At 43.0% G+C, this 16,611-nt stretch overlaps 1 protein-coding gene across 1 annotated transcript; it reads right to left on the bottom strand.

Moving 5' to 3' along the window:
* Positions 1-229: 229 nt before the first annotated feature.
* Positions 230-1,249, bottom strand: LOC121872504 (DNA-directed RNA polymerase II subunit RPB1-like). Its single transcript, XM_042375291.1, has one exon. It carries the CDS (start codon positions 1,247-1,249, stop codon positions 230-232), a length of 1,020 nt encoding a protein of 339 aa, XP_042231225.1.
* Between the last annotated feature and the right edge of the window lie 15,362 nt (positions 1,250-16,611).

Genomic DNA, 16,611 nt, shown 5'->3' with positions numbered 1-16,611 from the left:
TTAACCGCTGTGGCTGTACAGTGGAGGGACAGCTGCTGGATATCACTAATGTGCCGCTGCTGAAGTTCACTCCACCATAGGAAGGAGGAGGATTGAGAAGTAGGAGGAAGAAGAAAATTCAAACAATTGATAGTTGATGTCATGTAGGAATTGGGTGAGGCGAGTGTCTGTCCTTGTCTGTTGTGTTTATGGCTTCTTAAAACCCTATAAGAATTTCCTTCTGTTCGCATTATCTGGTAAGTAGTTCTTTTAACACCCATAGTTCCACCGGTGTGGCTTTTGAGATGCGAGCTGGCCGGGTGCTGATGCGGAGCTGCCTGGTGCTGATGGGGAGCGCCGGGTGCTGATGGGAGCTGGTCGGGTACTGATGGGAGCTGGCCGGTACTGATGGGGAGCTGGCCGGGTGCTGATGGGGAGCTGGTCGGTGCTGATGGGAGGCCGGGTACTGATAGGGAGCTGGTCGGGTGCTGATGGGGAGCTGGTCGGGTGCTGATGGGGAGGCTGGTGCATAGGGAGCTGTCGGTGCTGATGGGGAGCTGGTCGGGTGCTGATGGAGGGCCGGGTACTGATAGGGGAGCTGGTCGGGTGCTGATGGGGAGCTGGTCGGGTGCTGATGGGGGAGGGCTGGTACTGATGGGGAGCTGGTCGGTGCTGATGGGGAGTGGCCGGTGCTGATGGGGAGCTGGCCGGTGCTGATGGGGAGCTGGCTGGGTGCTGATGGGGAGCTGGCCGGTGCTGATGGGGAGCTGGTCGGTGCTGATGGGGAGGGGCTGGTGTACTGATGGGGAGCTGGCCGGGTGCTGATGGGGAGGGGCGGTACTGGGGAGCTGGTCGGGTGCTGATGGGAGCTGGTCGGTGCTGATGGGGAGGGGCTGGCACTGATGGGAGCTGGCCGGTGCTGATGGGAGCTGGTCGGGTGCTGATGGGGAGTGGGCCGGGTACTGATAGGGAGCTGGCCGGGTGTTGATGGGGAGCGGGCCGGGTACTGATGGGGAGTTGGTCGGGTACTGATGGGGAGCTGGTCGGGTACTGATGGGGAGCTGGTCGGGTACTGATGGGGAGCTGGCCGGGCACTGGTGGTTCCCCTAGTCTCGTGTCGGCTTTCATGGTACACAGGGTGGTGCAAAACTCTCTCTCCCGTGAATAATTGTAGTGAAAATAGTGCCTTTGGTAGAGCAACTTGTGCCACCCTGTATGTCTGCTGTGTTGTTTCTCGAGCACCTTCCTTGACTAAAATGTGTTTATTCATGGAGGTTATTTTCAATGACGTTATATATTGACTACTTGTTTTAAGAAAATTAGGAGTCTGCAATAGGCCGGTTGGCCTGTGCATGGCAGCTCCTGTCGAGTTACTACCACTCTCTATCATCCATGAATCTATCCAGCCTCCTTTTGAAACTTTCCAGCGTTCCAGCACTTACTACAAAGTTGCTAAGCTTGTTCCACTCGTCCACCACCCTATTTGTAAACCGGTTCCTTCCTATCTCCCTCCTAAACCTAAACTTATCCAACTTAAATCGTTGTTCCGAGTCCTATCCTGCTCGGATATTATAAGAACTTTATCTATATCACCTTTATTGATTCCTTTCACCCACTTAAATACTTCTATCATATCTCCCCGCACTCTTCGTCTTTCTAGGGAATGCAAGTTTAGTTTCTTTAACCTGTCCTGATATGGAAGGTTTCTAAGTCCCGGAATCATTTTCGTCATTCTTCGCTGCACCGACTCTAGTGAATTGATATCCATTCAATAATAAGGGCACCAGAACTGAACCGCATAATCGAGGTGCGGCCTGACTAGCGCAAGATATAGTTGCAATAAGACCTCTGCACTCTTATTACTTACACTTCTAGATATAAAACCCAATACTCTGTTTGCTTTATTTCGAACATTAACGCACTGTTTTCTAGGCCGTAGGTCCGCTTACAGAGTACCCCTAGGTCTCTTTCACAAGTCGACTTCTCTAGGTTGATGTTGTTAAGGCTGTATACATTGACAGTATTTGTTCTTCCAATATTAAGTACGCTGCACTTGCTGGTGTTGAATTTCATTTGCCATTTTTCAGACCACCCCTGCAGTTTATTTAGATCCTCCTGTAATGCATTTGCATCCTGCCCTGAATTAATCTGCCGCCCTATTTTGGTGTCATCCGCAAACTTGCTTATGTCACTGCTGATCCCAGTATCTAGATAGTTTATGTAGATTATGAACAAGAGTGGGCCTAGTACTGACCCCTGGGGAACCCCATTGGTTACACAGCCCCACTCAGATTTAACACCATCTACGCTGACCCTCTGCGTTCTATCGGTGAGCCATGATTTTATCCAATTTAAAACTTTCCCCTCGATACCATGAGCCTTAATTTTTCTCAGAAGCCTCTGATGCGGTACTCTGTCAAATGCTTTGCTAAAATCTAAGTAAATAACATCGTAATTTTCGTCATTATCTACTTCTATTAAACAATAGATTTTTTATCTAATACATGGATTTTATTTTTGTATTTCGTTTATAGAATGTATTAAAAATAAATTATTTTGTTCATTTTACTCAAAGAAAGTTTTGAGAAACTTTTTTTTTCTGCTCAGAGAAGATTTTTAGACATGAAACACCATTTTTGTCGTGAATTCCTCAGATGTTAATTTTGGTTCACTCCACTGAAGTACGCCCAATCTTGCCTTTTCTGACTTTACTAATGGATGTTCATATCGTGGCTCATGAGAGAGGTTTATATTCTTCAACGAAACCCATAACCAATTCTTGATCATCCATTTTACAACATCAATAAACACCTCAAAACATATTCTGTGCCTCCAATTTTGTTTTTACGTAACAAAAGCGAGGGCCATAGCCTTCCTCCCGTAGATTGTGGTGTTCCGGGAGTGCCTATTGCTTGTCCAGGCGTATCATCAAGTACAGTTCCTTCCCATCTCGTAAATTACGTAAGGTATAGAAAGGTGTCCGTCCCCTTGGTTAGCTTTCACTTGACCTTTTTAGAAACCATTGACGTCTACTCTTAAGTTTTTTTTTTCAGCTTCCTATCTTTCCACGAAATAGCTCTATCGCTCTTTTACACTCACAGGCCTTTTATAAACATATTTACTTCCTATTTACATACCATTTACTGATATATACACACACAGGTCTTATTTACATGTTCTCTTCAGACATAAAATATTCACTAAGACCCTTTTCAGAGTTGTCACTTCTTTAATGTGTTTTTACTTCAATATTTGTTTATGTTCTGTTCAGAAATCCCGTATTTTTTCCCTTTAATTCGACAACCTTTTCAGAAACAATTTGTCTTTACTAAAATACGCTTCTCTACACTCAGACGTATTTATACACATCTTTCCCAGCAACAATTTTTTTCTCTTTCCACTCACACGGCGTCTTGAGAAATAATTAGAATATCAGCCACCGTCCCACAAACAAAGGAAGATTAATGTTTTATTTCTTGTCTCTCGGAAAACATTCTTGAGAAAATCGTGTGTCCGAGAGGATGTTAGTGGCCTTAATGATGAACTGAGCGAGGTGTTGTGGTACTTTTTTAGGGGGAGGGTTCATTGTCTGTCCGTGTTTGCTTGTTTATTTTTTGTTCGCGTTGTGTCTGTTATAATATTTCTCTGTCTGTGTCCTTGTCTGTCATTGTTCTACTGTGTCCGTATCTCTGTCTGTCTATTCCAGTGTGCAAATTATGGCTTCTAAATACAGTATATCATTAATACCTTGACACCATAGATGAATTAATATACTGTGATTCATAAGACACCTATTTGGTTAACTTGTTGTGTCGGAATTATCAAAGGAAAGGGAGGGACACCAATTACCATGACCCCTGACACAACCATAGGCACTCGCTCTAAAAAAAAAAAAGTTCTTTATGGATGGAGCTGATGAACTTCAAAATGAACACTGCGACTCCTCTTGTCTCGGTTGGGTTGTTAAAATCTTTCGTCCGTTGCGTCATATTGTCTCACACAACATCGTAATGATATGTTTGGGAGGGAGTGTACACACGGCTTTCCTATGCTACATACATCTGTTTATGTCCACAGGCCATGGGAGGTGTCTTAATTATTGAAAGTTGTTAACTTTGTTACAGTTGTTTTCACTTATACCTTGTATAGTGGCTGGTGAATTTTTGTGAGATGTGGATCCTCTGTTTGTTTACATCATATTAACATAAGAACATAAGAAAATAAGGAGTCTGCAATAGGCCGGTTGGCCTGTGCATGGCAGCTCCTGTCGAGAGTTACTACCACTCTCTATCATCCATGAATCTATCTAGCCTCATTTTGAAACTTTCCAGAGTTCCCGCACTTACTACAAAGTTGCTAAGCTTGTTCCACTCGTCCACCACCCTATTTGTGAACCAGTTCTTCCTATCTCCCTCCTAAACCTAAACTTATCCAACTTGAATTCGTTGCTCCGAGTCCTATCCTGCTCGGATATTATAAGAACTTTATCTATATCCCCTTTATTGATTCCTTTCACCCACTTAAATACTTCTATCATATCTCCCCGCACTCTTCGTCTTTCTAGGGAATGCAAGTTAAGTTTCTTTTGCCTATCCTGATATGGAAGGTTTCTAAGTCCCGGAATCATTTTTGTCATTCTTCGCTGCACCGACTCTAGTGAATTTATATCCATTCTATAATAGGGGCACCAGAACTGAACCGCATAATCGAGGTGTGGCCTGACTCGCGCAAGATATAGTTGCAATAAGACCTGTGCACTCTTGTTACTTACACTTCTAGATATAAAACCCAATATTCTGTTTGCCTTATTTCGAACATTAACGCACTGTTTTCTAGGCCGTAGGTCCGGGGTTACAAGTACCCCTAGGTCTCTTTCACAAGTAGACTTCTTTAGGTTGATGTTGTTAAGGCTGTATACATTATAAGTATTTGTTCTTCCAATATTAAGTACGCTGCACTTGCTGGTGTTGAATTTCATTTGCCATTTTTCAGACCACCCCTGCAGTTTATTTAGATCCTCCTGTAATGCATTTGCATCCTGCCCTGAATTAATTTGCCGCCCTATTTTGGTGTCATCCACAAACTTGCTTATGTCACTGCTGATCCCAGTATCTAGATCGTTTATGTAGATTATGAACAAGAGTGGGCCTAGTACTGACCCCTGGGGAACCCCACTGGTTACACGGCCCCACTCAGATTTAACACCATCTACTCTGACCCTCTGCGTTCTATCGGTGAGCCATGATTTTATCCAATTTAAAACTTCCCCTCGATACCATGAGCCTTAATTTTTCTCAGAAGCCTCTGATGCGGTACTCTGTCAAATGCTTTGCTAAAGTCTAAGTAAATAACATCGTTATTTTCGTCATTATCTACTACCTCAAAGACTTTCCTAAAAAACGTTAGCAGATTTGTTTAGACAAGATTTTCCCTTTGTAAACCCATGTTGAGAGTCGTAGATTAATTTGCTCTTCTCTAGATGCGATCGGATGCTATCTGCTATAATTGATTCAAGAAATTTCCCCACTACTGACGTCAAACTGATCGGCCGGTAATTTGACGCTGATGCTCTGTCTCCCTTTTTGAATATGGGTACTACATTTGCCTGTTTCCATAAGTCTGGCACAACTCCAGTGTCTAATGATTTTGTAAATAAGTTTACGAGGGGTCCGCTAATCTGTTCCCTACACTCTTTCAAGACTCGAGGGAAAATTTCATCCGGCCCTGGGGATTTTGTTTTCTTTAGTTTATTTATCTTCTTAAGAACATCCTCTTCTCTGATAGTGATATTCTTTAATTTCTCTTCTTCCTTTCCCTTAAATATCAGTTCCACCTCTGGAATTTCATCACAAATTTCTTCTGTGAGAACTGATAAGAAGTAGCTGTTCAATGCTTTGCTTATTTCTCCACTGCCATTTATCACTTCTACCCTCCCTGACTTTAAAGGCCCAACTTTGTCCTTGACCTTTGTCCTATATACCTGGAAAAATCCCTTGGGATTCGCCTTGGATTCTCTTGCATTTTGATTTCATAGTCTCTCTTTGCTTTCCTCACATTTTTCTTAACATTCCTAGATAGTTCATTATACCTGTTTCTGAGCTGCTCCTCCCCTCCCTTTAATTTCTTATATATTCCTTTCTTTATTCCTATGTCATGTTTAAGTTTTCTGGTCATCCACCTTGGCTCATTCTTATTTGACCTAATTTTTCTGTATGGTATGTTTTGTTCTTGTGCTTTATGTAGTATACTAGTGAATATATTATAGTCATGATCAATTGTTGTGTCATCTGTGATCTCACCCCTTCCTACTGGGGACTGACGTGACTGTTCCCATGTGACCTCACCTAGGTACCTTCTTAACCCCTGATAATCCGCCAACCGAATAGCCCAAAGGAACCTCGAAAAGTAGCCAAGCCAGACTAAGGCTACTCGATGAGCCTTCCACAGAGTTGCTACATCTCATCAAACGCACCAGCCACTATACCACGTATTAGTGCAAGCAACTTAAAAGGCAATTCGGATTTTAGTGAGTTATAAGTGTACTCACCATACAGATGTACTACTTCAGAAACAGTATATAAGATTCTGATGATATACTGTAGCACTTGTATATCCTTGATGCTGACTCGTATATAAAACATTTTAAAGAGGAGTGAGTTAAATTTTTCCATGTGCTTCCAGGGAACAAGATGGCTTTTGGGTATTTAAAAAGGCAAGGATGATTACAGTAGTTGATAGTTTCCGGAATATTAATTAATCCTAAGCTAATTCTAAAAAAGGATGACATTATCTAAATAACATTTATAATACCTTGAAATTAAAGTGTGATTAAAATGAGTTGTTTGTCGCCCTTATCACCATAATGTGAGAAGAGAATTAACCTGATGTGGTCCTCCCTCTAACTCTGTGAGGTTAAAGGGAGATTATTACTCACCTGGGATCACCTGAAGATCCACTCCCCCACCTTATTTCACCTGAGATTAATTAACTACCTTAATGTTACCTGAGGGAAGGGTTAGGTTAGGTGAATGTTAGGGTTATATTAAGGTGGTTAATCTTAAGGTGAAATTAACTAGGGTGAATTTCAGGTGATCCTTCAAGCTCTAAGCACACACACGCACACACACACACACACACACACACACACACACACACACACACACACACACACACACACACACACACACACACACACACACACACACACACACACACACACACACACACACACACACACACACACACACACACACACACACACACACACACACACACACACACACACACACACACACACACACACACACACACACACACACACACACACACACACACACACACACACACACACACACACACACACACACACACACACACACACACACACACACACACACACACACACACACACACACACACACACACACGCGCACACACACACACACACACACACACACACACAGGTATATTTACAACTGGAGGGAGAGAGAGCTGTCTATCTTTCGTCCTGCCACACATCATCAGTCATTCTGCTCTTAGTGACACACCCATCCATCCATCTACCCACGCCCTCCACATCTTATCCCACCCACCCTACCCATCCTATCCGCCCACCGCCCACACTCTCTGGACGTACATATCTGGTCTGCTCATTTATCACCCGTTTATAAAGACTTGGCTGAGAAGATTATTTCCATGATTAATGAACAGCTTCCCACTACACGACCTATACACCTCACCCAGTTGAGCCCTGTGTGTGTGTGTGTGTGTGTGTGTGTGTGTGTGTGTGTGTGTGTGTGTGTGGCTGCATGTGTAACAATAACAAGCTAACAATAATGTGTGTGTATTACTACCTTTTGGATGGTATATCTGCATGTATTATCGACAATCAAGTGAATATGCATGAACGCATATATCAGTACAGATGTGATGTTGATTATATGTGTGTCCCGAGCGACCAGCAGGGAGGCAGCCGAAAGAGCCCAGCGTCGAGCTCTTGAAGTGTAAGGGATGGCGGCGATGGTATAGTAATCAGACGCTTTTGTATCTGTCTGTCTGTCTGTCGATGAGAAGGCAGTAGACGGAATACACAGAAGACAAAATAGACCGTACACATACCTAACACACACACACACACACACACACACACACACACACACACACACACCTACCTACCTACCTGCCTACCTGTAAATAATAGTTGAATAGTTCCATGGATTCAACATTTTTAGAGAGAGTTTGTGTTAGGATTGGAAGGTGAAGTTCATATTTATAGTTGTCGAAGGGAAGGGGTAGAGGTGGTGTAGTTGTGTACAATAGTCGTGTAAATCTGTACACTGTGTCTAGGAGTTGAGGAAACCTTGGCTGAGTCTGGTAACCCCTGTCAGGTGTAGGTGTTATCATGGGTGTATGTTGGGGGAAGGTGGAGGGCTGTTGGGGGAAGGGAAGAGGAGGGCTGTTGGGGGAAGAAGAGGTGGAGGGCTGTTGGGGGAAAGGGAGGTGGAGGGCTGTTGGGGGAAGGAGAGGAGGAGGAATGTTGCTGTTGGCGGGAGGAAGGTTAGGTTAGGTTAGGTTAGGTTTTAAAGGTTCAAATATTAGAACAACAAGAAAAGAATTAGTTTCTGTTAGGTCATAGAACAGGTGTCGTTAATTCATCTTGAGGTGGTTAGAATAGGCCCTTGTTACAGAGGATAGTACTGCTGTTAGTAAGGTTAGGGAGGATAGGTGAATTTGGGGCTGTTGTAATCAGTAGCCCAGCCCCTGACTCTCCTGACCTGACTGGTGGATCTTGGTCCTTCAGAATACTTTTTTTTATCGTTGTTTAAAGCTTTTAATGACCAATTGAGTGTGTGTGTGTGTGTGTGTGTGTGTGTGTGTGTGTGTGTGTGTGTGTGTTCAAAAGGAAATACAAATAAAACTGAATATGTTCGCTGGTAAAATAAACACACACACACACACAGAGAGAGAGAGAGAGAGAGAGAGAGAGAGAGAGAGAGAGAGAGAGAGAGAGAGAGAGAGAGAGAGAGAGAGAGAGAGAGAGAGAGAGAGAGAGAGAGAGAGAGAGAGAGAGAGAGAGAGAGAGACCTCTCTCCTTTCAAATCATTACCTCCAAATTTAATGATCTCGTGGACTTGAAATACCAATGTGGTTTAATATGATCTTCCTGAACCGATTACCACTCACTAATTACCTCGCTCAATCTGATTTGTGATTGGTGGAACACATTGAAATTACCGTACGTCGATTCTGATTGGTGGAACGTATGATTATACCATGTTTACCTGATGGGTCCTGATGCGCTTAGAATATTGAAATATATATTTTTTTAATTATACTTAATTTTATATTGATGTTTCGTAATTAAATGTTTCTTTGATATTTATAGCAATTAATATGTTACGTAATTAGTCTAATATGTAATTAATGATGGTAATGCAAAAGTCTGAAATGTTATTAACTTTCATATTTTAATGTATCTATGATTTTAATAAAGCCTTATGAGTTGTTTATTTTTATGACGGTGAAACTGATAATAAATTGCCACGATAATAATTCGAAATTATCATTAATTTTTTACTATATGAGATTAATTATTATTTTAATTATTGTAAAGATCCAACATATCATTAATTTTGATTACTGAGAGTATTATTGGTTCATAGTCCATTAAGAGTTCTAGAGTATAATAATTCTGGTTCCTGTTCTAGTATTATATGAACTATGACTACTGCAGTATAATCATTGGTCCCTATAACCTGTAATCATCTTTTGTATATTAGTTTTGATAATACTTGGTTAAATGCATCATTAAAAGTAATTAAACCCTGTAATGTATTAATTATACTTGTGCAGAGCTTAATATACATCATTAGCTTTATCAGGGTTGTGTTGTGGACTTATTGATAATGATTGTTTAGCGTTTAATGTACGGTAGCATTATCAGGGTTGTGTTGTGGACTTATTGATAATGATTGTTTAGCGTTTAATGTACGGTAGCATTATCAGGGTTGTGTTGTGGACTTATTGATAATGATTGTTTAGCGTTTAATGTACGGTAGCATTATCAGGGTTGTGTTGTGGACTTATTGATAATGATTGTTTAGCGTTTAATGTACGGTAGCATTATCAGGTTGTGTTGTGGACTTATTGATAATGATTGTTTAGCGTTTAATGTACGGTAGCATTATGTGTGTGTTGAGTCTTATACACTGATAACCTAACATCATTAAACCCGACATAAAATCCGTGTGATTAGGGATTATTTGCATCTGGCGAGGTGAATACGTTCCCTCACAGAGAACGGAAAAGGAGTGCTGGAAAAATGAGGGTAGGAGGAGGGGAGGTAGGATTAAGGGGGGATCGGGTGAAAGGTAGAGTGAGAGGGGAAATTGGATAAACGAGGGGGAGGTGAAACAGGGTAGACTTTTCCTCAAGTGGCCAGCATGAGTCGCGGAAGTAGAGGGGAGACTGCTAGTGATTAATGTGAAGGTGCGAGTATTGGTGCTGCTGGGGGAGTGAGGGGTGGAGAGGGGATGGGAGTGAGTGGGTGGAGGGATGGGGTGAGTGAGTGGAGGAGGGAGGGAGTGGGTGGTGAGGGATGGGAGGGAGTAGGTGGAGAGGGGATGGGAAGGAGAGGGATGGAGGGTAAGGAGATAGAGGGAGTTAGAGGTGGAGGGAAGAATAGAGCGAGAGATAGAGGAGATAGGATAGGAGGGTTGTAGAAGGAAAGAAAGGAAGGGGGGAAAAGATCGCAAAATGAAGGGGGAGGAGTGATGGAGGGGTGGAGAGAATGAAGGAAGTAAAGGAAATGCGATAGGGTGGGAAGGGAAGGATGAAGGAAGGAGAGGGAAGGAACGAGTAGGCGATGGAAAAGAAGGGGAATAATGGGATAGGGGTAGTGGTTGTCAGCTGCTGGAAGGGAACGTGTAGGACAGGAGAGTTACTTGGGGGGAGGGGAAAGGGAAGGGAGAGAGATGCGAGAGGAAAGACTAGGAGGGAAGCGAGAGAGGGAGAGAGGGTCAGTCGATGTGAAGGGAGAGTAGGGGAGGGTAGGGAGGAGGGGTCATGCTTTTTTTAGATGAGAAAGGAGAGAATAAGCTGTGTTGGGGAAGGGAGAGACGGGGAAAGGGAGGAGGAGTTGACGTAGGCAGAAAGATGGAGGGGAGAAGAGAAATGAGGTGAAGGGTGGGTGAGGTGGTTGATGGAGAGGGAGGGAGGGAAGGTGTGAGAAGGGAGCGAGGGAAGGGGACGAGGTTAGGGAGAGGAGAAAAGAAGCAAAAAGGAAGAGGTATAGTGGGGGGTGATCTAAGGGGGAGGGGAGAGAGTCATCAGCTCAATATTTTCTATAGACCAGTTGAGTGCGTTCGTGAGTGAGTGCGTGCGTGTGTGCGTTCATGGCTCTGTCCTTCAAAAAACATTTACATCATTTTATAATATTTTCAATTTAGTCTTTCAGTATCTTTTGTCATTTTTACCTCCTATAAATTAACTTATGTTTTTTCTCATAACATTACGATCTTACATCATTTAACTTTTTATTTTCAAATGACATACGAGTTGGCCAGAGAAAACACTTCCTTGATGAATTACCAAAGTTATTACGAGAGAAAAGATCACTTGAAATAAAAACTTTACTTTAATAATCCTGCAGTGTCATTATTCATCTAATAAATGTTCAAATAATTCCTTATTAATGATCGGAAAAAAAATAATAAATCACTCTAAGCGGTACTAGACAGCTACCAAACAGGGAGGTACTACCACCTGGGAAGATATTGGAAGCATAATGTGTTGTCTAATGGTAGACCCTGCTGCCTTATGGCATCACGAAAATTGTGTCCAAGTTCCAGGTTGCTGATCTATCTTTCTGCCTCATTTACACACAATTGCAGGGTCTCAAATTGTCTCTCTTACTATTGACAACACAGCAAAATATAACCGTACTCATTCTTGATCTGTTTTATTCATTCTGTTTTATTCTCCTGTGATATCAGTTGACAATGATATTAAAGCGGGGCCTTCCTGGATGGGTCCCACTGGTCAGAAGGTTGTGGACCCCAGGGCCGACCTGATTATCATCAAACTACTAGGGCCTCAACTGACGCCACCGCGCAGTTTGCTGGAGGATCGGCTTTTCACAATTAATTTTTCCAACATTCGCAGCCTGAGATCAATTTTCCTTCTGTGGATCACCATCTATTAACCTCTTCTACGACCTCTTACTACTATCTGAACTTCCAACTGACCAAAGCAGCTTCACCCAAAGCCTTTTCAAGTCTCCAACTACAACCTTTATACCTCCTCCTTCCGTTCGAAGGGAAGTGTATGTACTACACATGCACACCCATAGCCCGACTCACGGATCTTGAATCTTCTCTTTATGATGTCATCAAAACAAAATATCTCAACCAACTGTGACTATTTTCCTTTGTTTCCTATACTGTTCTCTCAACTCTACCAACTTCTTCAAACTCTTTGACTTTCTCACTTCTTGCCATAAGTCGTTGCTATCCACACACCCCAACACCGAGATCCTCTACCTAGAGTTTCAATGTACACCACAGAGTGGCTTGGCTCTGCAAGGGATGACCCAGGTGGAGCTGAGGCACTCCCATTTCCTTACTTAATGATCTGGAGCAAATAATCAAACACCCTACACGTGTTCCTGATCGACACGATCAACTTGCTAACATTCTTGATCTTTGTTTTACCTCTAACCCCTCACACACTATTCATGCTCAATTTCCTACCCTTAGGGTCTTCTGATCACAATCTTATTTCTATTAAATCAAACTGGGCTTTGACCACCTCCCCCACCCCTTCTAAACGCCAGCATAGCTTTGATCAGAGAGGAGCAAACTGGCATTCCTTACGAAATTCTTCTCCGACTTTCCTTGAGATGAATGTTGCTTTTCCACTTAGGACATGTTATGTGACAGCATTGCTGGGGTTATACAGGGTGGTAGGTGAATTTATCCATCTACCAAAACTTACGCTTTACAATAATGGTTTGATCGCTCCTGCTGTCTTGCATGCAGGGTGAAGATAAGGCATATCAAGTTATGAAACTATCTCCTTCTCCTATTACCCACTCCTCTTTCATTACTTCTAGGAATCGTTGTAAGGCTATTCTTCGTAGGGCCAATCGGAATTTTATTAAAAGAAAGACCGCTGCCCTGACTAACTCTTCTTCTAGTAAACATCTGTAATAACTTCTTCCGACCTGATAACTGTAGCCAACTCTCCCCTGATAAAGCCAATCTCTTTGGCACCTTATTCTCCTCTAACTCCACCTTAAATGATTCCAACTCTATCCCTCATACTCCTCCTACTGAACCTATACACTTTCCTATTATCTCCACTCATGGGGTTGCTGGTGTGTTATCCAGGTTGGATGTGAGTAAGACGCATGGACAGGGCAGACCCCCTCGTGTTCTGAGAGTGTGCTGAAAGCTCTGGCCTATTAGCGCTCGCCTTTTCGCCTTTGCCTCAAAGCCCCAACTTTCCTTCTTGGAAGCATGCCTCAGGTCAGCCCATCTCGAAGAAGAAGGGTGACCATTCCAATCGCTCTAACTATCGCTCCTTTGCCCCCTTCATCCCTTTCTAAGAATTTAGAAACGTCTTAAACTCTATTTTCTTCGTCACCTTGAAATGCCATTCTCTTTTGTCGGATCACCAGTATGGCTTTCGCCAGCGAGAGATCTACTGATCCTGCTCTCCTACCCATCCTTGTTCATCCTCTCCTAGGGATTATGGGGATACTTTCGCCGTGGCCCTCGACATCCACCAAAGCGTATGGCAGGGGTATGGCACAAATCTGCTTTTCTAAACTTCCCTCTTATGGTTTCTCTCCCCACTTTGTTCTCTCATCTCTAGCTTCCTTGAGAACCGATCCATAGCGGTTGTCGGGGATCGATTTCTCCTTTCTCTACCAATGGTGATCACAGGTTCTGTTCTTTCACCTACTCTCTTCCTTCTTTTTATCAATGATTTACTTCACACTACGACTAATTTTATCCATTCTTACGCTGATGATTCTACTCTTCACCATTCTTCACATTTTCCCTTCCCCTAATTCTGAAACTAGATCTGTTTCTAGAGCTGATATCATTTCATCTATCAATGCGGATCTGTGCAGCATCTCCAGATGGGAGGTAAAAACTTGGTTAAATTCAATAGTAATAAAACTCAGTAGTTTCCAATTACACTTTCCAAATTAGATGATCGCCCACCAATCACATTTCAAGGACGCAATCATTCTGCCAAATTCTAAAATAAAGATGTTAGGCCTCACCATTTTCTCTAATATGTCATGGAAGCCACACATCCACAACACTGCTAAAGCTGCCTCCACAAAACTGGGAATGCTGTACAGATGCCGCAGCGATTTCACTCCTGAGCAGTTGCATCAAGTTTATAAGGAGTTCATTCGTTCTAACTTGGAGTACTGCTCTCATATCTGGGGTGGCTCTTCTTCTGTCCAACTGTTAGATAGGGTGGAATCAAAGGCATTTCGTCTTATTAACTCTCCTTCTTTAGTTGACAATCTTTCTTCCCTTTTTTCGTCGCCTCAATGTTGCTTCACTCTCTCTCTTTTTACCGATACTTTAACGGGCAATGTTCAGTGGATTTGGCATCCTGTGTGTACCATAAGCAGAATATTGGGCTCGTAACACTCGTCTTGCCCGCGGTGCCCTACCGTTTCTGTGTGGATAATCGGTGATACTGGAATAACCCGTTATAGTACATCCTTCTTTCCTCACAAAGCCAAACTGTGGAATTCTCTGCCTCCTTCTGTGTTTCCACACTCATACAATCTGTCTCACTTCAAAAAGCTGGTTTTCCGGCATCTTCGTATATTGGGGTCAACATCTGTAAACGTTGGTTGAAGAAGAAAGTTGGAGAGGTTGGTGTGATAAGTGTGGTGGTGAGTGTGGTCAGAGGGTGTTGATGGTGATGGAGACAAGGTGCTGCTGCTGGTGTGTTAAGAGTGTGGTAGGAGGTGTTAGGAATGGTGGTGAAGACAGGGTGGTGGAGACGGAGTGACAAAGCTTGTTACCTCCGCCTGGCTCTTAAGATTGACCTGTCACTAGGAGGGATAGAAGTCCAATTGGTAGTTTTAGTAATTAGTTAAAGACGTGTGAGGAACGTGTATCACTCCACCCTTCCACCACTGCAACACTCCACCCCTCTACTCCTCCACCCCTCTACTCCTCCACCCCTCTACTCCTCCACCCCTCTACTCCTCCACCCTACCTCCACCCCTCTACTCCTCCACCCCTCTACTCCTCCACCCCTCTACTCCTCCACTGCACGCACGCCCACTTCTGTGTGTGTGTGTGTGTGTGTGTGTGTGTGTGTGTGTGTGTGTGTGTGTGTGTGGTGTGTGTCAAACTCGCTTTATCCAGTTACCAGCAAGTTATGACACACAGACGGACCAGCATGTCTTTCTCCTCATTACGGTAACACGTTGAAGCAAATCGAATTACGTGAGATTTTCGAAAAGTCAAGAGTTCATGGCGTCGACCTTTGTGTCCAGTCGGCGCCCCTCAACCACTCACGCCCGTAAACTGTGTCACAAATGGCATGTATGAATACCGTTGCTTCACTTTGGACGCTATAATGCTTCTGCGCTTCATCTTGCATATGATGTAATGTGGTGCCCAATTGACTACTTCTCCCCTCCCCTCCCGCGTTGTTTGGGTGCGAGGTAGGAGGGGGAGGGGTGGCCATCTGAGTGTGTGTGGAGAAGCCCTAGTTGTTATGATGATTGGCACAATAATAGGGAAATTAGTAGTGTATTTTGCTCGGTATTTTTAGGTTTGAGCTGGACGCTATACTAGATATATCAGTCAATTTATTTATTTTTTGTTCAACTCGGCGGTAAAAAGTTGGACATAATTACTGGTACTGACGTCATAAACAGTATTTCATAATTATTTTGTGTTTTACGTGTTAACTATTATGGAATTTAACGACAAAAAAATAACATTCTCTTTACAGGTATGAGAAATATTTAATGCCCACCAACAGGTTTTTTTTTTCTCATTCAAAGAACACATTAATGCCGTGTAGGGTGTCGTAAAGACTTGTAATACGCTGGTCGTTTGAGGTACCACGATACATTAAGACAACATTAACGTGAAATATAAATGGTTGTTGTCGATATTCATGACCTCATTTTCTCGTCTTTACATTTACCAATTATTTCATTTTCAGTCGTAGGGAAGGAGGTGTATTAAAGGTGTTGATACCCTTGTGTATTTCAGTCGTAGAGAAGTGTAGGTAATTGGTGACCTCATTTAATGGTTTAGTCTAATTACAGTAGAAGTAATTGTGTTTGTTGACGTCACACCAGGTTGTAATATCCATGATGACCTTCGTGTTGTCTTCTGTAGCTACACACACACACACTACACACACACACACACACACACACACACACACACACACACACACACACACACACACACACAACCACACACACACACACACACACACACACACACACACACACACACACACACACACACACACACACACACACAAAATCGCTGTTTACCAAATAATGTCATGTCTGAATATTGCTGGGCATCCGTCGTGTTGTCCGTGTGTTTTATGCTGCTCTCACAA

Source organism: Homarus americanus, unplaced genomic scaffold (genome assembly GCF_018991925.1).
Source record: "Homarus americanus isolate GMGI-L3 unplaced genomic scaffold, GMGI_Hamer_2.0 scaffold44448, whole genome shotgun sequence".
NCBI classification, from domain to species: domain Eukaryota; kingdom Metazoa; phylum Arthropoda; class Malacostraca; order Decapoda; family Nephropidae; genus Homarus; species Homarus americanus.
Note: the sequence above shows the minus strand (reverse complement) of the source record. Positions and strands in the feature narration are given on the sequence as shown.

Excerpts from the sequence above, each read along its gene's own strand:
- LOC121872504 (XM_042375291.1), bottom strand. The coding sequence starts at position 1,249 with ATGAATAAACACATTTTAGTCAAGGAAGGTGCTCGAGAAACAACACAG.